We start from the raw sequence: 23,420 nt of genomic DNA on the forward strand, positions 1-23,420 counted from the left end.
TATCCAAAAAACAATCCACTTTAGGGTGCTACAATATAGATCACCCTGTCAGGGTTTATTTTACCTGTCTGTACATTATCTCTTACATAACTGTCTCTGTCTCTATTGTGTATCATTATCATCGTACATCATCGTTTTCATAATCGTTCACCAAAATGGATTAACTTTCTCTGCCTCTGTGGGCTAAGGCTGTGTGGGTGGAGAAAAATAACATTAAACCAATAATATCAGCCTACTGAATATCCCATTTCAGGTCTGATGCAAATACACAGTTTTTGCAAGGGTGCGAATACTGTTTCATGTTGTCTTTACAGTCACAGTTGATTGCTGGTTGAATTTCTAGTCTAAGCACATAATCTACAGACTGTCTAAACTTACTGTCTGCTTTTCTCACACACTCAAGGTATGTCATTTGCAGGAAAAGCACACTCATTGAATAAAATCAGTATGAGATCAAGTGTGTATTAAGATATGTGTGATCACTCCTGAACCACACAAAAAGTTCACCCACTTCTTCAAGAAGCTTTATTAATTTTTCACTATTGACAGACCAATCATTCATAGGCTTCAAACACACAGGTGGGGCATGTGGAGAGACAGATAATAATCATAACTTTTACAAACACAGGGAAAGACTACCAACAATACATTTTACCTTTTCCTATTCTTCTCACTGACAGTCACAAAAGATATAAATGAACAGAAATAATCATTTGGCAATAGAATGCATTAAAGACAAACAATTTAGAAATAATAAAGCAATGACAGAACATGCAAAAACAGCTCATATTAAAACTCAATACTATATAATGACAAATGAAAAATCTTAAGTGTGTGGCACAAGTGGTGTGGGGTAGCTGTGACTCACCGATGCGTGCCTGAGCGAAGGCCTCTGCCAGGGCGGAGGGCTGGGAGTGGGAGTGGGGAGGGTGGGCAGGTGCGGCTGGAGGCGGGGCCTGCTGAGACTGAGGCTGAGGAGCCTGGGTGGGCCGAGACTCCCCATGGGAGAGAGTGGAGGAGGCAGAGGAGGAGGTGGAGGAGCCGTGCAGAGAGCTATTAATCCAGGTGTCTGGAGACTGCTGAGGCCCTGTACTTTCACTCGACACGGCCTCATCATCAGAGGAAGAGGAGGAGTCTGGCAGAGAGAGCATGAGGAAAAAATTAAGACAAGGAAGAGAATGATAGAACAGGTGTAAGGAATATAAGAAGAAATATTTAAATATATATATATATATATATATATATATATATATATATATATATATTAAATACATAAATATATAATAATAATAATAATAATAATAAATTCTATTTCTTTAGGTTTATTCCTTAATATTCATATGTATTGTAAATCTATGTTAACAAATTCAATTCACTCTTAATACGTTAAAATAAAATGTATCTTAAATTAAAACTGTTTATAAAATAAGATATACAAATAATTTAATTTAAAAGTAGTAAATGCCTAAATGTTCAAAATTGAAAATTGCTACATAAAATACAAATTGTATAACTGATCTAACTCATCTAATATTCAATACATGATTATTATAGGATTTAAATCTATCGGTTTCACTGAGAAATACCGTTACTTTTGCTATTTTAAACAGAAAAGAGTAAGATCCTGATTAGTTATACCATTAACAATATGATGATCTGTCCTATGACTAAATGTGGTATGGTTCTGTAAGTTCTTCTCTAGCTCTGTAGTATATTATTGTAATGGTTTATTATGTGTGTGTATATTACCTGGTGGGGTGCAGTTGTCAACTGGTGACTGTACATATGCAGATCGACGCTTGGTTGGCATGGGCAGTGCCATCTTTTCCTCTTTATGCTTGGCCAAAGCTGCCTGAACTGCCTCAGTGTGGATATCTGAGACAAAAGAAAAAGAAGACCTCTGCATTTAGTAAGATGTTAGAAGATGATTAGTTTTATCCAAAGTGACAGGTACAATCAACGTTGACCATCCTGGGGTTAAATGCTTTGCTCCAGAGTATAAGACTGATTGGAATCTCATTAGACTACTTTCTGTACCTTGATATAAATCAGTAACTTTTTAATATCAGCAAAGCTTCTTAACCAACAGCAGTCAGAAGTTTTGAAGTTTCAATCAGAGTTTTGGTAATGCTTACATAACAAGGTCCTCAACATAAAATATGCTGTGATATCAACTGACTGAATCCGCAGGACTGATGAAACTGCTTTCTGACCGTAGTACAGTAAATTTGATAAATCACATCTGTGCAGAGTAACTGAACAAGCAACCTACAATCAAATAAGCAAGCTGCCATCTTGCAATTGCCACAAAGCACCAGAAATCCACAATGACACATTTCATCTAGGCATCCATTTTGTCCAAGTATGACTGCCTTGGCAGATGACTAAACAGTTCTTTCAAGGATGTGGTCAGAGAACAGGCAAATATTACCATCTGGAGACTCTCTGTAAACCTCTCAACACATAAATCTTAAATAAAGGTCGGTCTATACATGACTTGCAAATTGGAGTTCGATGTTTTAAAGGCGACGTGTGTCATTTGTTCGATGTTGAAATATTTTTAATGTTCAGAGATCACTATAAGTAAACCATATAAGTAAGTTTATAAGTAAGCCAGGAGCTGGATCATTACACCGCCGTAACATCATATTTGCTTAATGAAATCTAATAGTACTTTCTTTCTAATTTTACAGTGCTGATTCCAAAAATACTGCCTGTAATGCTCTAGCATTTCACACTTTCTCACAAGATATGAGTCCTTTTGTAGCTCTCTGTTTTCAACAACCATGTTAAGGAAATCGTATGAACTTGTGCTTATGTAAAGTTCTTTCACAGTAAATTAATTACTTGATGATATTTTTCCACTCCTTTGCAGACTGTGCTTCTATTTGTTACTAAAAAAGTTTGAATTTTGACTACTTATACTTGTTTTGTGAAAAAAAGTACTTAATGAAAAGGTTTTTATATATACATTTGAACTCAACATCAAATCAGCAGAATGCTTTTTCCAAGATAAAGTGCTGTGTTATTGTTGCTTAGTGCAATTAAAGGCAAAATATTTGTCAGCCTCTATAATGACTGATAAAATTAATAGGTTTTTTTTTGTCCAGTGGTGCTAAAGGTAAAACATGACCTTTGAATTAACACGAGGAACATACTCACGCTATACTGGCTGATAAAATGAAAATCAAATAGAAATCGATTTGTATGTTGTCAGGCTGTTCTAACCTGATCTGTAGCGTTCATCTCTCGTCCCACTGCTCCGGTGTGGACGCCGTGTGCGCCGGTGGCGAGAAGAGGAAGAGGACGAGTTTGAAGGGCCAGGTTCAGGTGCGGAGGCGGAGCTTGGACCAGGAGACTGTGCATCATAGGCCGGAGGCGGAGCTAAATCTATAGAGACAATGAAGAGACAGTGAACTTCATGCAAACTAGCAGACGCAGTGAATGATTACAGAAAATTGAAGATATGAATGTGAAGCAGATGTGTAAAACTTTGGTTTTTATCTCATATCCCTCTAGTATAAAAAAGACAAATCAGCCCAACAAATCCTGCATGTCTTGCATCAGGGACTGTCAATAAAATAAGAGCAATTCGTGCTGCAGTTCAATGCATGAACAGAAGAGGGCGGTGCAGAGGGACTCTAGTCTAGATGGAACCCTCCAACCTCAAGAGGAACAGCCTGAGAAGATGTTTCATAACCACATTATCATATGAGTCAGTGGACGACTGAGAAAAACAAGGAGACAGAGATAATATGGCAAAAAAGGAAATGGTGGGAAGAGGGGGCATAAACAGCGATATGTCTGTAGTTCTTACTTTGTGTTTGTGTCAAGTAGGGTGCTAAAACCTTGGCCCTCTTCTTCTCGTAACCTTTTTGTGTGATGTCACCTAAAAAAGAGAGATGATTACCAATTAAAAACATGAACAGCATAAATTCAGCATTTCATTTTGAGATAAATTTTTGGTCAAACGTTCTTCAAAACAGTAAGACAAATTTTAGCTGGAAAAAAACACACAACTTTCCACTTCTGGGTAATATTCAACATGAGTAATATTCAACACCCAACACCCAAATCCTTAAAGATCATCACCATCTTACATTCAAACAGCCAAGCTGATTTGAGTGCGTGAGAGCTGGACTCGTGTGTGTGCTTGCGAGTGTGAAAAAGAGCAGAAAGTGTAATCTAGTGGGATTATGCAGGATGGAGAGAGCTTTGGTTATGATACGTGAGCAGCTCAAGCTCATTTCAACACATGCCCTGAAGGGGAAAGATTTCAAAAGAGATAACTCAAAAATATTTATTATAATGCATAGAAATCAGACTGGCCTGTGCTCATGCGTTGACAGTAAACAGCAGAGATTTATGAGACAGGCCACTAAACAAATCCTTCTTTCGCAAGCATTTTTTTTTTACATTAAAAAAAGGAAAAATAGCAAAGAAGAGTCAACTCCCATAAGTAATGCATGAGGACCGAACCCAGCTGCACCATGGGATATTTTTAGCTCCACCAGACTGCTCTATCACATGTAGCTATGAAGGGGGTTGTGTATATGTGTATGTTCACGTTCAGTTTGATCCTTTCAGTGTCGTTCAGAAAGAGTGGTTTTGAACTGCAGTAAATGAATGTCAACTTTCAAGACAAGTCATTGCGCTTTTGTAAGTCAACCGCAAACTAGAAGGTTTTATTGGTGGCCTAAGGTGGTCCGGTCCACACTGAGGCTCAGATGGACTGTGGTTGGTTGCTGGGAGAATGATGATGATGAGAAGCGAGTGACAACAGACTGAGGCAGAAATCTACATTAAGCCTTGACACACATGACATGACCTAAAGTTAGACATCAACACACACTTTCAGTCTATGAATCAGTGACCTGTAACATCCCACCTCAGATTCTCACTTCCACAAATTATAGATCTTAAAAATCATAGAAATTTGGAAATTGTATTACTGTCTTTCAGTCCAATACAGTAAAATTACCCATTCTAAACCATATAACCTGCAATCTTATGTCTGAGCAATAATTTTAACCTGTAATCCAGACATTAAGCCTAAAATCTAACCTTCATTTCTTTTAAATTCACATTCCTAAACTGTAATTCAACTATACTAAACTGTCCCGAAAGGTAAATTATTCCAGAACTGGCCTGAGATCCAAATCTTATTTTTTAACTAGTATCAATAAAACAAATATACTGTATAATCCAATGTTTATCATTAAAATCTAATCCAAATACTTTTCTAATATTGGATCCTTAGTCTGAATTGAGCACATTCATATTGGAACATCAAGAGAAAAATCTTTTTAATCATGACAGCAATCTTGTATTTGCAAGCAATTATGGGAAAAAGTTACCTTTTTCAGTACAGCACTTATCTTCCTGGCTCTGGCGTTTTCAATGATTTAGTTTATGCATACATAAACATCTACTGGCATGCATGCATACACATACAAACACGTGGGGATTCTCTTGGCCCTGACAGAAAGGAGGTGAGGGAGGACGGCACTGCTTTAGGAGATAAAGCTTTACAAAATACAGTTTGACTGCATTAGCAAAACTGAAATGAAACTAAAAGTGACTTAATTTAAAATTGACATTTTACATGCATATTCATATTAACAGAGATTAAATGGAATGATAATGGCTTTAGCAAATAAATAAACATTACCATTCAAATATGTTTGGTCAATAAGATTTTATGCTTTTGAAAGAAGTCTCTTTTGCTCAGCAAGGCTGCATTTATTTGCTTAAGAAATAAACTTTGTAAAATATTAATATTTTATAATTGTACAATTTTAAATAATTCTTTGCTATTTTAAAATATTTTAAAATGTGATATATTCCTGTGATGTAAATTCCTGATGTTGCAAAAAAAAACAAAAAAAAAACACTTGTTAATGGTTTCACATTATGCATTTTCTGTTAAGGTAATTACAATAGAGACAGAACCATCTAGTCCCTCAGTGGCTTTCTGTACGACAGACATGCACACCAGCTGCTCGGACTGTGGGAAAGTTGGATCTGGAGCAGGAATACGTGTGTCTCACTGACTAGAGTGTGTGTATGAGGGAAAGAGAGAGATGGACAAACATCTATTTTTAATTGACTGTGAGAGAACTTGTCTTGTTCTTTTGAAAAGCATTAACTTGCCCTGAATTCAATGTTTTCAGATACTCATATCAACCCTCCCTCCGGTGTGCTGCATCACTGGCCCTGAAACACTATGACACTACAGAGTGCTCACAATGACTTTCACTCAAGACATAATACAGCTATCTCTCCATTGTGTCCGTACACTCACACACACACACAGCCTCAGTTACCCTCCACCAGATGGTGACTCACCATTCAACAACTGCTAACACTGTATCACACTGTACTGAAGATGAATTTCATTGCCCTCCTTCACTGTTCTTTTGTCCACGTCCAACAGTCTGTCTTTCCTTACACACACACACACACACACACAAACATTTCCTTTCCCTCTAGATGATGTCATGTTCTCCAGTGCTAAATCTTCTAGCCTATGACATGGTTTCCTGTTCTGCTGAGAATATAAAAACAGAATGTGAGAGACAGAGAGAAACACAGACAGAGAGTGACAGTGAAAACCTGCTCATGGAAACACTAAAGTCAGGGTTACCAGGGTGTGTGCATGCAGGTGACAGCAAGACTCAAATTACCACTTTACACACCTGGGAACATGCCTTGCCAGGTGTAACCTTCCTTCTTTACTTTGTAACATAGTTTATATGGGGATGATCTGACCTGCATGTGTTTACAGTGCAACTGCAAGTATAAATGTTGTCAAAACTTTAGAATGAAATCAAAATAAAATTTGATGCACTGTTACACATGAGATTAGCGGTCCAGCCCTTGTTTGTTGATCACAAAGTAAAAAGTAGAGGAGAAAAACTAAGATGCGGAGTGTATTCAAAGTGCCGCCATTACTGTCTAGAGTGCGTGGAATGGTGTGCTGTGATTGGTTGAGTGGATATATCGCATTCGGCGAGACTGGCGCAAAAAGAGTACCCTAGACGTGTCACTCGTATAGTTTTGAAAGGGAAAAATGCAACACTTAATATGGCCGCTCAATCGCAAGAAGCCCCACCTTCTGAATAAAAGAGCCAATCGCTAATCGGTAAAAGTGTGCACTTTGGATAGGTTAAATGCAGAGCACGAATTCTGAGTATGGGTCACTTTACTTGGCTGTATGTCACGTCACTTGGTTTTTGTTTGTTTTTTTAAGTCAACACATCACTGTTAGAAGTCCAATTTGCTATAGAAACAGTCAGGGCTCTGAGATGTGCGCTCAGGACAGCGCATGCACACTGGCTGATCTAGCCTGAAAAATAAGCTTTTTATAACGCTATTTGAACAAATGTAAAATTGAATCGTAAGCTTAGTGAACAGTTTTGGAGAATTTGATGTTTCCACATTCAACGTGATAGAAGATGCACTTGCATGCCCGAGAGGCGTTTCAAAGATGGCCGCCGAGTGAAATGACTTGCCTTAAAGGGATTTTGATATAACTAACTTAAATACATACACACAGACTACCAAAACAAAAGCCTATTCAGAGGAGAAATTATCTGTGCATGTTTGGAGAGATCATGTTAGCTACAATAAAAGTATTTAAAATTGCTGAGTGAATATAAGGCCACAAATTTCTAAAACTTTTTTATGCATTTACACAGCAGAGAAACAGAACTGCAATATACAAATTAATTAGAAAAACCATTTTCAGTCACATGCTGTCTAGTTAAACATTACCAATGAAGGTCTGTTTCCACCACTGAGTAAAAAAAATTATTAAAAAAAAGGAAACTGGGATTTTTTTTTGTCTCACAATATCCTTTTTTTCTCAGAAGTGTATGATATAAACTTGCAACTGTAAAAAAAAAATGACAGAATTTGAGCTGACTTGTGAGTTGGGTTGGGTGTCACAATTGCAAGTTTTATATCTCACAATTCTGAAAGGAAGTCAAATTTGCGGGATATGGACATGCAATTGAGTGAAAAAAGTCATAATTGTATAATAGTTTTTTTTCCCTCATGATTGTAAGTTTATATCCCACAATTTTGAAGACAAAAAAAGTGGTGGATACAAGCTTCCATAGTTACCAGAGTATAATATGTTATGAGAGAAACATCTCTAACTGGCAGTTTGGAAAAACTGCTTCCTAACAGGATAGTGTATGCTAGTCTCCTAGAAGTAAAGTGTGCATCTCTTCTTTTTTCAAGCCTGATGTCCATCATGGACCGGTGAATAATTCAGTTACAGAGGAACCTATATTGCAACCATTGCAAAAGATATTAACTATTAAAAAGTCCTGTGTGATGTGCACTTGAGAGCGAGCTAGCTTGAGAAACCAGGAGAGATTTAGTTTTTTTAAAGGAGACAAAAAACATGGTGGGAAAGAGGGAAAACAGAGATGAGATAGTGGGAGAGACAGCGCAACATGTCAGAAAGCATGCTGTGAATCATGGGTAAATGAGTGTATTTGCTTCCCAATGCTCTGTGACCTAGATTAGAGTAATCTCTCTCTCTCTCTTTCTGTTTTGTCCCTAGGTCTCTTTCTCCCACTCTATCTCTTTCTCTCTTTTTCTTAACAACTCAGAAAGCCTGCCTGTCCTCCTACAGTCACAGTGGGCGCTTCAGCTACTGAAGTTACCTGAACAGATGCACACAATCAGACATTGTACAGCTGGTCCTAGCCTCTTTAGTTTAAGTATATGCTGACCAGCTATGGAAGAGGATTTCCACACTCACACACACACACACAGCTCATTTGATCAGCTTAAGTGCATAAAAGCGTCTGAGTATGTGCTGGGAATTCAAGCAGAGATCACGACTGCTCAGCCCTGATGCTCTCAATGGTGCTCATTGTCACTCTGTCACGAAGACACACGCGAACAGAAACAAACTATTTCATTCACAACACACGTTCATTACAAATACTGAATACATGATGATTCTGGAGTCTCTCTATGAAATATTAAGCCAATTTGTATAATTAAAAGGAGTCAACATTAAGAATGCTTTTTCTACTGGCCCAGTAGTAATTTAGCAACATATTTTAAATGTATGCATATAACATGAAAGGATATTTTGTATTTAATATTAAGCCTATTTGTATCATTTAGCTCAACATTTAAGATTTTTTTTTCTACTGGCTCAGGGAATGTGAAGGCTATATTTTTGGCTACATATTTATAAATGTTACTGTATATGTAAGGATATTTTTATTTACATTTAAACCTAGCATTTTTTTTTAATTTACAGGGCTTGACAAAAATAATGTTTTGCCTGCTAGGCCATGAAGAAAAATGTTTCTTAAATGTTTTTTTTAATGTATACATATAATTTGCAAGGATATTTTATAAATTATTATTTTATTTTAAGGAATTTTTATCACATGTATATTATATGTAAAGATATTTTTTATTACAATTTCAAACTATTTGTATGATTTAAAGGGCTCAATAATAATAAAAATGTTTTTTTGTTTGTTTTTTTCCTGCTTGTCCAGGAGAAGATATTGCAAAACATATTTTATAAAATGTATGTTTTATTTGTAAAGATATTTTGATAAGCCTAATTAAAATTAACATTTCTGTACAAAATAAATCTCAGATTTGTTATTGAATATTTTTGAAATATGTCACTTTACAGAAGTAAAATAAGAAGTAAATGCACAGCCCTAGAGAGGAACAATTATATTATTGAGGGGGAAAAATACTAATATAAAATAATCATTCATACTATCCTATGCCAAATGTGGGGTGCCATGTCCAAAAACAAGCCATAAGCATGCTAACATATCCAATTCCATCCTATTTTACAGTACTATTTTGATAGTGACAACTGTTACTATTCAAAACAAATGTGTTAATATTGTCATAACACATTTTTCTGCTATTAAAACAATAAAAGGCATACATTATCTCAACAGGCTAGAAATAACAGCAGCTCTATAAACTACTGTTGTCAAACCTATGGCCATAACTACACTACTACTATGTCTGAACCCAAACAAAAATCAATGAAGCCGGGTCTATGAGCAGTGAGCTGGAAGCAGCCATCCTCCATTGGTCCTTCAAAGACTGAAAGAGTCTTTCATTGTGACCTTTTCTCTGTGCTATACAGTCATTAGTGCAAAGGAAAGATGATATGGGTGTGATGCTAAACATATGCTAATATCATGACAAACATTACTCAAAAGCAAACCGTGCTACTTAGTTTTGACTGTATTTTTAAGGCTGCAGTAGGCTTCGCCTGTCTAAGAGCCAAAAAGTGGGGACTGTAGGTGGGGACTGTGAATCATGCCAGGACTGCATTGTGGGCTTTAAGAAACAAATATGCAGAAACATGTATAGGCTATATAATGCATACTTCAGAAGCCAACCTCTGGGAAATTAAGAACACAATAAAGACAGAAACAGATAAGCTTGTGTGTGTTTGCAAAACTGCACCAGCAAGGACACAAGATGATGTATGCAACTGTAATAAAATCCCAAAACACACGACAATAGTAAGTGAAGCCAAAAGCAAACTAGCCATCATTTGTAATCTGCCTCCAGGTGCTCTCTTGATGTTCTGTGTGGGAGACATACTGAGAATGAGTGCAGGCTGCACTGATGGCAGATCAGCTGTTATTTCAAATGATTCTCTGGTGCAGAGATAAATGAGAATCTCTTTTTATATTTCAGTAATGCGGTTTAAGATATTGTTTTGCTCTTCTGAATCTTTCATACACCACTGCTGAAAGGCTTATATAACAAATAAGGATGACTAAACACACAAACAAACAAGAGCCCCTTCTGCAATGAATCACAATGACCATAACAGCAAATTAAATGTAAACAATCACACACACACATTTTTGATCAACTGAGGTCTAGACTCACCGTTAATACTGAAGACCATTTAAAATGCTTAACACAGAGTAATAGTTTGTTTATGTGAATTTTATACATGTGCATATAGCCTATGGGCATGATATTAAAGCTATATATTCAAAAGCCCTGAAAAAGTTTCACACTGGTCCATGCCAAGTTCCATTGTCTGAGTGAGTGATTTACATGTTTTGTGGCAAGCTGTTTTAACATTTACTCCATAGAACCAATGTTACGAATACATATTTTAATGTATAAATGCAATTAAATAGTGCCTACTATTTTCTTCAAATTTGCAGTTAACTGTTCTATAGACACTAGCAATTACTGGACAGTAAATTTCAAATTTTAGTGCTTGCAAATATTTAATATTGGTCAGTAGTTAGGATATTGATAGTTAATTTATTTTTAATGGTCTGTATTTATTTCATAAAGATTGAAATATTTATAATTAATAATTTATATCTTAAAACTTGTAAATAATTCCATACAATTAATAAGACCTAATACTACTGAAAATGGATTTTATATATACATGGATAGATATATATATATATATATATATATATATATATATATATATATATATATATATATATATATATATATATATATATATATATATATATATTAGGGGTGTAACGGTTCACAAAATTCACGGTTCGGTTCGATACGATACACTGATGTCACGGTTCGGTTCGGTTCGGTTCGATACGTTTTAGATACAGCAAAATGTAAAAACATCTCAACTTTTCAGAATGCCGCAAGCGCACCGCGGGTCATGTGACAAGAACTAACCAATCAGCTTCATCCTTTCCCGTAACAACGTTGAGAGCTCAGCCAAGATGAAGGATCAGCTGATCATAGTTGTATATGGATTGCAATTTTGAAATAAATTTAGTAGCAGAGCTACTGCAAGCGATTTTTAGAGCTGCAAATCCATTTATCCTTCGCTGAAATTTCCGCGTCTCATGGAGAGAGCACGTCATTGTTGCTTAGCAAAGACAGACGCCTCATGAGCGCTTCTGCCCGAGCGCTTTGGAAAGGAGGAGAAAGACATACCGTTGTTTTTTTATCCACCACTCTCTTGCCATCACCATTATAGCTTAAAGGGAATCCAAAGTGCACCCAAACACCAGACCTGTTGGTTATTGGAGGATCTTCTCATTTCTAGTCTGTTAAACGCATTGGCTATTTTGCAACGAGCCTTCAGCGCGTACTGAGTGAGCGAGCGCCTGACTGAGTAGTACCCTAACATAAACATATAAGATGGTGTTTTTTTCTTCTTCGGGAGTGTCAGGGGCGTTGCCTGTTACGTTGTTTGGGTTATTGGGCTACCTTGTTGAACGCATATCATTATATTTCTCTCTCTCTCTTTTTTTTTTTTTTTTCAAATATAATTAAATACTCCAACGAACCGTTCGGTATACATAATGCGTACCGCGTACCGAACCGAAAGCGTCGTACCGAACGGTTCAATACGAATACGCGTATCGTTACACCCCTAATATATATATATATATATATATATATATATATACACACACACTCATATGTGATTAGACTACATTAACATTAGATTATAAATATGTATTATTATCTAAATGACAGACCTTTCAATGGAATTCAATGGAAAAATTAGTAATGGAATGGAATGGAAATTAAGAACACAAAAAAGACAGAAACAGATAAGCTTGTGTGTGTTTGCAAAACTGCACCAGCAAGGACACAAGATGATGTATGCAGCTAATATCTAATGCACAAGTACTAAATAAAAATAAAATATATATATACTGGAAATTATTGAATTACTTACAAGTAATAAGTAAAAACAAGTACCAGTAAGCTAATTTATAAAAAAGGTACTTTTTCATTCTAAGGAATAAATGTTAAAACGGATTGCCATACATGACCTCTCATTGAATCTTAAATGGGTGTTAATTGTTTATGCAGGAAAAATTCGTTCAGATCTATTAATAGCACTGTCAATGTATCAAGCAGTACACTCATTAAGAAATCCCCAAGCCATAGGATAAATGTTAGTTTGCCCATTATATTTTACCCATAAAGAGAGTACCCCATTATACTTCCAGCCATATAGTGTAATATTACAAAAGCTATTGTGTTGCACGGGATTACATATTTTAAATATATATATTTTCCCATTATAAGATTAAATAAAGACTAAATATACAGTTAATACTGAATACTACTTAGTTGATGGAGTCTGTATGAAGTATGAAGAGACACATGCAGAATAACAGTGGCCTGTAATTAATCACATAAATACATCCAGCGCGCTTCACAGACTCGGTGTTTTTGTTTTACACAATGTAACAGTAAATAAGGAAACATATTAGAGTAATGTCAGGACAATTAAAGAGCAAAACAAACCGGAACATACGTTTAAAATGCGGATAAATGCGACGCAGAACTAGTGAGCTGCAAAAAAAAGAGGTCAGTGTGTTTCCGCGAGCGGCGGCGACATTCACGGAACCTGTGTGTGTGGATGCTCTTATTGAGGATGCAAGACTGAACCTGTCAGTTCAGTACATATCCATATAAAAGCACGCAAAAAGGGAAGGAAGAGCCGTTGTGTTTAAAGGCTTACCCTCCGACAGCTCCAGGTCCAGCTCAGCGAGCTGCTCCCGGATCTCTTGGGGGAGAGCGGACACATCCACAGCGCGCTCCGCCATTATGGCCCGACACCGGGTGGGGAGAACGGCAAAGAACGGTTGACCGACAACAAAAATACCCGTGTCCTCCTCACATTGAAAAACAAATGGTATTAGACAGCTGACCGAGCTCCATCATCTCCGCCATGCCGAGAGAGAAATCCCAGCCGATGTTAGAGTCACATGACCAGGGCTCGGGATGAGGAGTCTGAGCCTGCGAGACTGTGCTCTGAAGCCCTCTGGTGTGGTGAGAGAGAATCTTTATAATCAAGTACCTTGAATTCAAACACTTCAGTGGTTAAAGTAGTTTTCCCCCAGAATTTTAAATCCTGTCATTATTTACTCACCAATATGTCTTCTAAATCCGTATGTAGTTTTGAAGAAGCTTCAAGCAACTATTTTCCATACAACACACTATGTCTGTCAAAAAGATCTAAAAACACTAGAGATTTTCACTTTCGATGTGATTTACACAAGCAGGCATTAGGTCTATCAGTTTTTTTTTTTTTTTTTGTATATAGTAAAGGTACTTATTAACCATTTAACAGGTTCTTACTGTCACAATTGTACAATACTAGTAAAAAAAAAAATGTAATCCAAGGAACGTGTCCTACTTGTGTACATATCATTGCAAATATTTTTATACAAAGGCAATATACAAGCTTTGTATCGTTTATGATATATTACTCACACTGATAAACAACATATGCATATACAGCGAGCAGTCACACACACAAATCCCACTGTATCACCTCTATATACACAGAGGAACAGAACACCTTCAAAACAAGATGATAAATATAGCAGAAAGCCAGCTCAACGCATCTCATTGAATGTACAAGAGGCTAGAGTTCCAACAATGTTTAATTATGACATATCTTAAGGACTGTTTCAGTTAGTCAATATCATACTGTAAGCAATGTTTGTACGCCGACACTCATTTCATATGTACAGCTCTAGTTTAGGGGCTTCACTTACACATTACACAATTTGGGATCAGTGAGTTATACAAACCGTGGAAAGCAGTACGTTCTACATCCAAATAGGATAAATCCAGATGCAAGTAAGGTCAGTGGCAGAAACTGATATGGCAGATCGGATCATGTTTAAAAAAAATAAAAATAAATGATAATCTACACCTCATTTAATAAAAACACGTTATGAGAAGAAATATGATGCCATTGTCCAAAACCTATAAAAGCCAATTTCCTCAACATATGAAAAAGTATGCCTTGATAAATCATGATTATGAGATAAAAAGTCATAATGACAATCAAAATGTATGTTTATGAGACAAAATGGCTTATTTTATTATGATGATTTTATTTTTACATCATAGGTATGATTTATCACTGCATGATCTTTTTTCTTATGTGGCAGAAATTAGTTTCTATTAAAAAAAACTAAACCAAAAACCAGATATTATAAGCTGAATAAAAAAAAAAAAACAAAAAAAAAAAAACAAGTTTTAATAGAAAAGCCAAGTTTTAACTAGCACAGATTATGCTATTTAAAAAAAATTGATCAGACATGAACTGTTTAATGGAATCCAACTCAAGTTATGAGTTAGTTCTGCGCACAAGATGAAACTCATTCAGGATAGCCAAGTTTGTGTCTTTCGGGCCCCAACAAAGAAATAATAACGTTTTACTTCTGTAACACCATCCTATCACTTATTAAAAAGCATTTCAACCATTTTGAAACGAGACTTCACATTCATAGCCGGGTTAGTTAACTACTGTACATTCACAAAACGCAAGCACAATTCATTACGCGTGAGTTTTTGTGCGCATGTTCCCTGTTGAGACCAGCTGCACTTCAATTTTGGGGTCTAACCTCTAATGCAAAAGGATTTATGTATTTTGGTTAAAGATACTTATAATTCAGCAGAGCATATTATAATCATACTGATCTAAAACTTGTCCACGTGGTTACGCTACCCGTTATATCCATATATATATATATATATATATATATATATATATATATATATATATATTGCAAAATGCAGACAAACCAATAACAATATTCAAATATAAAAATATATTTTCTCTCCATTCTTAAGCTTTTCCAAGTCTATTCTGTGGCGCCAGGTTACGTTAATGTGAGAGACACGATCTTCACCAGGACCTGAGAGAAATTACTTTAGATACGGCGATAAAATTAAGACAAAGCGGAAGAGCGAGAAATGAAAAAAGCGAGTATGTGTGAGAGAGCGTCACCAAGAGAGACTGAGAAAGGTGTTAAACTTATCTGCATAGTGTAGTAATCATCTTTCTAATGTGGCCAGAATCATGCAACGAATCATTATATTAGAAAAACCATTGAATAAAAAGCTAAATAATTACAAGTATCCGCAAACGAGACAAATATCAACTCAATGCACTAGTGAGAAGATCTATACAAGTATATGTAAAGGTGTATTTTATAGAGATGACTGAAGAGACTTCATTTCCACTGCAATGCTTGACAGGGGCGTCGTATGATGTCACTACTTAGCCTGGGGAGAGTCTGTGATAGGCTACGGGTGAGCAGGGTGTGGTCAAAGCATGGTAACATTGCTTCCCATTTGTCACATGAGAGCATTTACAAACACACCAGGACTGACAGTTTTGAGGGGAAAGGGGGGATTCGCTCCTCTGAAAGTATAATTAGTTCTCATTGGCTGAACGACATGCTCATCATCTGGATGTGGGCTGCGATTGGGAGGAAGTATCTCCAGCTGAGTTACTCCACTGGCCCGAGCCCATTCCCGCTAAAACAGCAACAGCCTCTGCCGCACGCACGCTCAGACCGTTAACCGACACCGGAGCCGGAACCGACACGGGCATCACCAACGCCGCCACCGAACTCTCATCCACCCCTGCAGCTGAAGGGAGAGAAACAGGGGATGGATGAATGTTAAATATAAGGCATTTCCCACAAATAAAGAAAATACGATTGTCATGTGGGAGGAGAATTTTGATGATAAACAGATGATCTACCAAGATATGCTTTTTTCTGCATGGCAGTAACAGGGCAGTCCTTATGGGCCAACAGCAGCTCCTTCAGATGGGTCACCTCAGTCCTCAACAGGGAAACTTCACTCTGTCAAGCACATTTACACGACTGTCAATTAAGTCTTATGATCAAAGTGCATGAAGGTCATTTTATGCAGAAGAAAGCCATTAAGTGTATTTCCCCCAAATGTGTCTGACCAGCTGGACACAGCAACATTGGCTCAACCAACGGCATGATCAAATACACAAATTTGGGGTTAGTAAGATTTTGTAATGTTTTTTTAAAGAGATTTCTCATGTAGTGTTAGGGTTAGTTCTGCATTTATTTGATCAAAAATACAGTAAAAACTGAAATTGTCTAGTATAATTAGAACTGAATATAACTATATTTGAATAGATTTTAAAATGTAATGTATTTCTGTAATGGCAGAGCTGAATTTTACTCCAGTCTTCAGTGACACATGACCCTTCAGAAATCATTCTAATATGCTGTTTTATTGCTCGAGAAACATTTATTATTATTATTATTATTATTATCAATGTTGAAAACAGTTGTGCTGCTTAATACTGTTGTGGAAACAGTGATACATTTTTTGTTCAGGATTCTGGTATGAATAGAAAAATCAAAAGAACAGCATTTATTTCAAAAATATATATTTTTAACAGTTTAAAAATCTGTACTGTCGTTTCTGATCAATTTCAAGCATCCTTTTTGAATGGAAGTACTTTTTTTTTTCAATCTTACTGACCCCAAAAAGTAGTGAAGATTTCAACAGCATTATGAACAGTGACTCAAACTCACTTTATTTCCCGTGTCTTTTCACTCTGTCCGTCTGACTTACCGTGAGCGTGACGTTAGAATTAGCTAACTCCTCAGCGCGCTTCTCCAGGGCACTGACCCACACTTTCCGTTTTTGCCGGCAACGGGAAGCAGCGGCTCTGTTCCTTTCAAGAAAACGGCGCCTGCGCTCATCCGGCTCAATATCTGCTCCTCGTCGTCTGCGGCCTCCTTTCGTTGGAGCAGGGGACACCTGCAAGATATCGCTTGAGCTATCAAATACATTGAGAATGTGAGCATGTGACAAGCGTAAAATAGTGTAAACTAGGGTTGTGCCGATAGACGATAGTATCGTGTATCGACGATAGCAGATGCCTTTGTCAATAGTCAAGATGATACTAGGCTAATTCTCCTATTAATGTATAACATTATAATAATTATTCTTATTTGTATTATTATTGGGCGGCCTATTATAATTCAGCTATTAAATCGCCCTGCTATTTCACTTCAGCACTGCATTTCATACACACGAGCGCACATCGTCTGCAGACAAAAGGTATTTTAATGCACTTTAACAAGTAATCTGAATGGCCTATATATTTGCAATATTTTAAAAGAGCCCTCACTAACTGAGTTTAATGCCACAGTTATCTTAGAATGCATCTCTTTCTTGTTTCTGTGGCAGTGCCTTGGGCTCGTCATGGGGCGCGGTATTTTCATATTTAACATGTTAGTTTATCAGTATGTTTGAAAGTATATTTTTTATTATTACTGGTGATCACGTAGGCTCACTATCGCACACCTGTGCGGTTTAAAACACCAAATAGTTATGCTATGACAAGAACAAAGAGTCTCTCTCTTGCTAATATCGTGTATCGTCGATCTCACGGGCTGACGATATGACGATTTGAAAAATCACCCAACACTAGTGAATACTGATATATAATGCTTTAGTTGAGCTTATTTACTAGAAGTTATCCCATTTTACCTAATCATTTAACTATTTATTTACGTAACAACCCCTATTAAAAAAGAACAGGCAAACACTATCATATATGTAACACAGGCATGAGATGTCTGTGAGCACCTGTGGTTGAGCAGGTGATGGTGTCTCAGTCTGATCTGTTTTTTGTATTGGTGCTGGTCCACTAGGACTCTGCTGAGCTAGTGCTGCTTTTAGCCTCTAGATGGAGACAGATCCCATACACAAACACAAGGAAACACCACAACATGTAATTTAATGCTCAAAACCTATGCGTTACATTTTTTTAGTTAGTTAATCGTTACATAATAAGCTCATTGTTAAGCATTTATACCTAAGTAAACACTGCGTGTGCTAGCGTGGGTGTATGTGCGTTCATTCTCACCGTCTTGGCATCAGAATGTGTACTGTATCCAGACGGAGAGGAGGAGCCGCTGCTGCTCCCACCAATAGGAGGGCCTGGAATCCCTGGGATATTGGGCACTGGGTTTGATGATCTGGCAAGCTATATATACACACACATAACAACACAAGCTTAACATACTATAAACACAAAGCATAGACAAAAATACAAAACAGATGTGAGCTTGTTTTTAGGGTCATATTGCCAAAAATGTCATCATCTCAGATACTGTAAAGTTAATAATAATTGGTACTGTTTTGAATTTAAGAATGACATATGTCTGTGAGAGGTTTTCACAAGTGCAGATGTACTATATATTTTTATTTTCATGTAGTCAGTTGTCTTTAAGGCCATCTGTATGATTAAAAGGAATCATTTTATGTTCAACACATTGGATGTATTCTTTCATTAACAGCTGGAAAGAGTGCAGTGGAATGAATAAACTGAACTATTTTTAACTTGACATGCTGATGGTGCAAGAAGCTGGGGAAAAAAAGTGCAAGAACACATTCCTCCATAAGGGTAACAGATATTCCACAAATATTTGAGCTAAACAACGTCTTACTGTTAACTACTGTTAACTGAAATAGAGCTATAATATAAATATTTGATGAATGCATAGTATAAATGTTGGCAACAAATTAAAAATAAAATAATATTAAATACATTCTAAATTAAATTCTAAAATTACTAAAACTGAAAAAAAAAATGAAATGCTAAATATAAAAAACTAAGAAAAATAAAAAAAAACAATACTAACTACAACCTTTTTATTAAATAAAACCAATTCATTTGACACACAAAAAAAACAGAGACCCTAAAGTTTGTTAAAAAAAAAAAACTGCACACGTTCATCTTGTAAAACCCATTCCAAACATGTTTCTCTTTTAATTCAACATCCGTAATGCACCAGCACTAACAAGACTAATGCTAATTGTAATAATATTATAAATAAATAAAACACATTGACTAGCTGACCTCACTAACTCTGACTAGTTAGATGGAGAATGGATAATTGACGACCCTGACTCATCCCATAATGAGCACTTGTGTGAGATCTCCATACCGATATGACTGAAGTCTGCCCTGGACTGGGCAGCAGAGGAACAGTCTGACCATTTGGAAGCTGCATCAGCATGGGAAAAGAACCAGACGGCGAACTGAAAAGAGTCATAGAGGTACTATTTTAGGACACTTTTCCTCATGCAGGGTGAGGAAGCAGAGGTGTGAACAACACTGAAATGACTCATGCTATTAAAAAAAGAAGTTTCAACTCGAAGGAGTGAATCTGCTTCACTGCTGAAGATGAACACAACCTATCACAAAGTCAGGCTTGTGAGTTCATTTGGTTGGATCCAACACCTACAATCCAAAAAAAAGGCACTTGACATGAAAGGCCCTCTGCACTAGTGTGTTTGTACCTGAGTCTGTTTGACGGAGGGGTCCTGGTGATAACAGAGGTGGGAGAGGGGTGAGTTGGGTTCATGGCGTCGAATCCTTGGTGAAGTGGGAGTGAGCCTGGGCGCACTATGGTTGGTGTAGGAGTGGAACTTGCTGCAGTTCGTGGAGGAACATCCTTTTAAATGTAGATACATGACAATTTCATATGCAGCACTTGAAGAAAAAAAAAATACTGTAATCAATCTAACCCCAAATTTAAATTCACCTTGGCTTTCCTCATAGCAAGAGGCTCTTTTGCCATCCCAATGGCATCTTTGCTGTTTGTCATGCTGGAGGCGGAGTCTGGGCTGTTTGGAGGGGAGGAGTCAATCTCAAGAGGCCCCTCCCTCTCTTTAACCTCTGTAGGTGTCTGTAGAGCTGGAAGCTTTGAGGTTTAAGATATCAAATTCATTAAAGAAACCGTGTCAAACAGAGCATACAAGTTGATGACCTTTTACACTATCCTTATTTGAAGTCTTACCATGCCCTTAATTCTCCTCTCCTCCTCTTCCTGTGTTTTGCGGAGATCTTGCTCAAAGGAGCCAGCCAGCTCACTGAACAAACCCACCTCCTCACAATTCTTAAGAAACCGAGTGGGAGTGGGTGTCTGATCTGCACACACACATTTGTTTGACCATTGGTGAGGACGTTGCATGGACTTCCATTGATTTTCTATCATGTTAATGATATTTTCTATTCCCCCCAAACCTACCCTCACAGAAAAATGTGCAAGATTTACATCAAAATATGCTCTCATAAGCCTTTTTTAACTAAATGAGGTCTAGTTAAATGTCCACACTAGTGGCTATCACTATATAAGTGAGGACATTTGGCACTAACACGTACACACAGTATTAGCAACAAATACAAACAGTCATAGGCGGCTAACTGCTCTATTTAGTCAAAAATGTAATCAAGATGTCCTTATATGTAGTACAACAGCACTCTCCTGTCATCTGACACTTTAATTGCTCAAGAAGACCTTTCAAAAGCAGAATGGATTCTGCCTTATCTGTAATGAAACAAAGGGACTATATTGTTGGAATCACTTCCAGAATGATTTTTTGATAAAACACTGAAAGCCAATCAGAATTTACCCAACCTCAAAGAAATCAAATATATAAAATTTTAGCTTGTGCTTATAATACACACATTATTATTGTTCTTGGTGTAAACCAGCATTAACACAGCACTCAATGATAAATTCATCTACACCACAAACCTGCTATGATAACTGTGTCTGTTCTAGCTTGTCCAAACTTCAGCGTCATCTCATGCTTATGTTTGTGCACTGCCAAATGGTCCTCATTGGTGAACCTCTAACATGAGAAACAGAAACAGAGACACGTGCATTAACCAGCTGTAAAGTTTTCAGTCAATTTGCGTCTCATCCTAATTCAAATCAGATGGAAGCTAGAAAGACAGAAGCAGTGGATGATATCAGGCCATCTGTTGTTTTTATGACGGCTTATGTTGTTATCCAGTTATGCAGTGCTATGGGAGCCTCTTACTCAGTGGAAGCAGGGATTAAAACAGCTGGTGTGATTTTAGAATAAAAGTTTGGGGCAACAATCTGTTTCTGGCCCCAAGATTAAGGGCCATAAAGATGCTAATACCTTATTATACACCTTATGCAAAAGAACATGACCGGCATAAAAAGAAGAATTTAAGAGTAATAATGCAAGAAATTAGCTCTTACCTGTCCACAGCCTGGGGCAGTGCAGACAAAAGGTCGATCGTCTCCCATTTTAGATCAACTTCTTCCTGTGTCACTTCTAAACACCAGAAGAAAAAAATATATGATTTTAAGAATAGTTCGACTTTTTATAAACCTCTATTCTATTAGTTTAATCTAAATTTTTAAAACCGTCATCTGACCATAAACCTCTATTTTAAATAATTTCTGCCAAACTTTGAATTTGAAATGTTGTACAGACTCTTGACAGATGACAGGAATCTAGACTTCATTGCAGCAGAGAGGCCTGCTGGGTTCAACTGATTGCATAATGTGCATGATGATTACATGATAAGACGCTTTCATTTGACTATTGTCTGAGATCATTCCTGTTTAAAGAACATTTCCGCTAAATTAAACCAGCTTCAACCCAATAGCTTTCTCATACCCACAAATACCGCTAGCTAGCATGCGTTTCCTCTGTAAGCCATTCCAGATTTATCTACAGTAAGATCACTCCACACTAGTATGAAATAAAGCCGTAACAACCGTTTTAGCGAAACAATAACGTGTCGAAAGATTTGTCGAACTCCTGTCGCGTTGTGTTTCGTTTAAAAGGTTCTTATTTAGCGATGTCCGATTCGTGAACGAATCGTTCTTTTGAATCGGATCTTTTGGTTGAACTGGTTCACAAAACCAGTCCAAATGATTGGTCCACGAATCTGACTGAATCAATGAAATGATAGTAGGAGCATTTGTAGTAAACCAAAACGTAAAATTACTTTGTTACAAATTAAAATATATTGTAACTATATTTACGAAGTGATTGCATGGCAGCTTTACCAAAAACATTAGTAAAATATGTAAAGTAAAATATAGAAATAAGGCGGTTTTAAAAGAACTAAAACAAGACACAATAAAATTTATTATTATTAGTATCAAAAAGTTGACAAATCCGTGACCACGAGATGACGCAATTACGAAGTAGCATACGTAATATCCGAATCATTTTACCTAGTTTTTTTAACGAACTGTCCAAAAGAACCGATTCGCGTAAACGAGTCGGACTTCCCATCAGTAAAGCTAACAGGCTAATGCTACCCACACATGAGCCAACAGGCTGCAACACCCCATTTACACTACAAGCGAGCGACGCGAAGGGACAAAACAAGAACACTCCCATTATATTAAACGAAGCTACAGTGCCAGAGCCTTACGATTATGATCGATGGATATAATGGGAGTGTTCTAATTGTGTCGCGAATCGCGCAGTGTACACACGGTGCTCATGACACCTCCACCATTCGCGAGACCTCTGCCGCTACACTTAAAGTCACTAATTGCAATGCATCAGATAAACCAAATGTGTTGCGTGTCACCTGTTCACCAGCCAAGGTTTCAGTGTTTACAAACTTACCCTGCTCCTCCCTCTCTCGTTCGTTCCCTCTCTCCGTGTTCCCACCTTTGGAACTCCTTCATCCAGCGTGCTCACAATGTGTTAATCTCGCGATATTTTGAGGTAATACTCAAAACCAGATTCAAGTCCTTACGTAACAGCTTTGGAGC

At 37.0% G+C, this 23,420-nt stretch overlaps 2 protein-coding genes across 9 annotated transcripts in view; both read right to left on the reverse strand.

The window, feature by feature from the left end:
- The window catches only part of dip2bb (disco-interacting protein 2 homolog Bb), a 30,703-nt gene extending 16,646 nt beyond the window's left edge, over positions 1–14,057 (reverse strand). For 3 of the 4 annotated variants that reach the window (XM_026260034.1, XM_026260015.1, XM_026260022.1), the window contains exons 1-5: positions 13,514–14,056; positions 3,818–3,889; positions 3,229–3,390; positions 1,750–1,875; positions 869–1,135 (exon numbers count right to left, since the gene is read on the reverse strand). In XM_026260034.1, the coding sequence (XP_026115819.1) occupies positions 869–1,135; positions 1,750–1,875; positions 3,229–3,390; positions 3,818–3,889; positions 13,514–13,598 (712 nt within the window). In that variant the 5' untranslated portion in view covers positions 13,599–14,056. Of the gene's footprint in view, positions 1–868; positions 1,136–1,749; positions 1,876–3,228; positions 3,391–3,817; positions 3,890–13,513 lie in introns of all 4 variants that reach the window. The other variant, XM_026260028.1, reaches the window with a different exon arrangement.
- A 1,931-nt stretch (positions 14,058–15,988) lies between these two features.
- Positions 15,989–23,382, reverse strand: LOC113094344 (cyclic AMP-dependent transcription factor ATF-7-like). 5 transcript variants are annotated; one of them, XM_026260053.1, is made up of 12 exons: positions 23,272–23,382; positions 21,879–21,954; positions 21,402–21,498; positions 20,661–20,791; positions 20,406–20,564; positions 20,161–20,315; positions 19,806–19,899; positions 18,722–18,841; positions 18,442–18,537; positions 17,419–17,607; positions 16,562–16,664; positions 15,989–16,446 (listed from the first exon to the last, which is right to left on the reverse strand). In XM_026260053.1, the coding sequence occupies exons 2-12, from the start codon at positions 21,924–21,926 to the stop codon at positions 16,259–16,261; spliced, it is 1,380 nt and encodes a 459-aa protein (XP_026115838.1). In that variant the 5' UTR covers positions 21,927–21,954; positions 23,272–23,382; the 3' UTR covers positions 15,989–16,258. The 5 variants fall into 5 exon arrangements, with proteins under 5 accessions (XP_026115838.1, XP_026115851.1, XP_026115848.1 ...); XM_026260066.1 differs by lacking the exon at positions 23,272–23,382 and adding an exon at positions 23,234–23,257; XM_026260063.1 differs by lacking the exon at positions 23,272–23,382 and adding an exon at positions 22,404–22,578.
- Positions 23,383–23,420: the final 38 nt, after the last annotated feature.

Source organism: Carassius auratus, chromosome 6 (assembly GCF_003368295.1).
Source record: "Carassius auratus strain Wakin chromosome 6, ASM336829v1, whole genome shotgun sequence".
Lineage (NCBI taxonomy): Eukaryota > Metazoa > Chordata > Actinopteri > Cypriniformes > Cyprinidae > Carassius > Carassius auratus.

What these genes read in the sequence shown, in the direction of transcription:
- LOC113094344 (XM_026260053.1), bottom strand. Translation starts at nt 21,926, where the DNA reads ATGGGAGACGATCGACCTTTTGTCTGCACTGCCCCAGGCTGTGGACAG. An exon ending in CACATTCTGATGCCAAGACG is followed by an intron (nt 18,538 to 18,721) that starts GTGAGAATGAAC and finishes GTCTCCATCTAG; the next exon opens with AGGCTAAAAGCAGCACTAGC. An exon ending in ATTCTAACGTCACGCTCACG is followed by an intron (nt 16,665 to 17,418) that starts GTAAGTCAGACG and finishes TGTGCTTGACAG; the next exon opens with AGTGAAGTTTCCCTGTTGAG.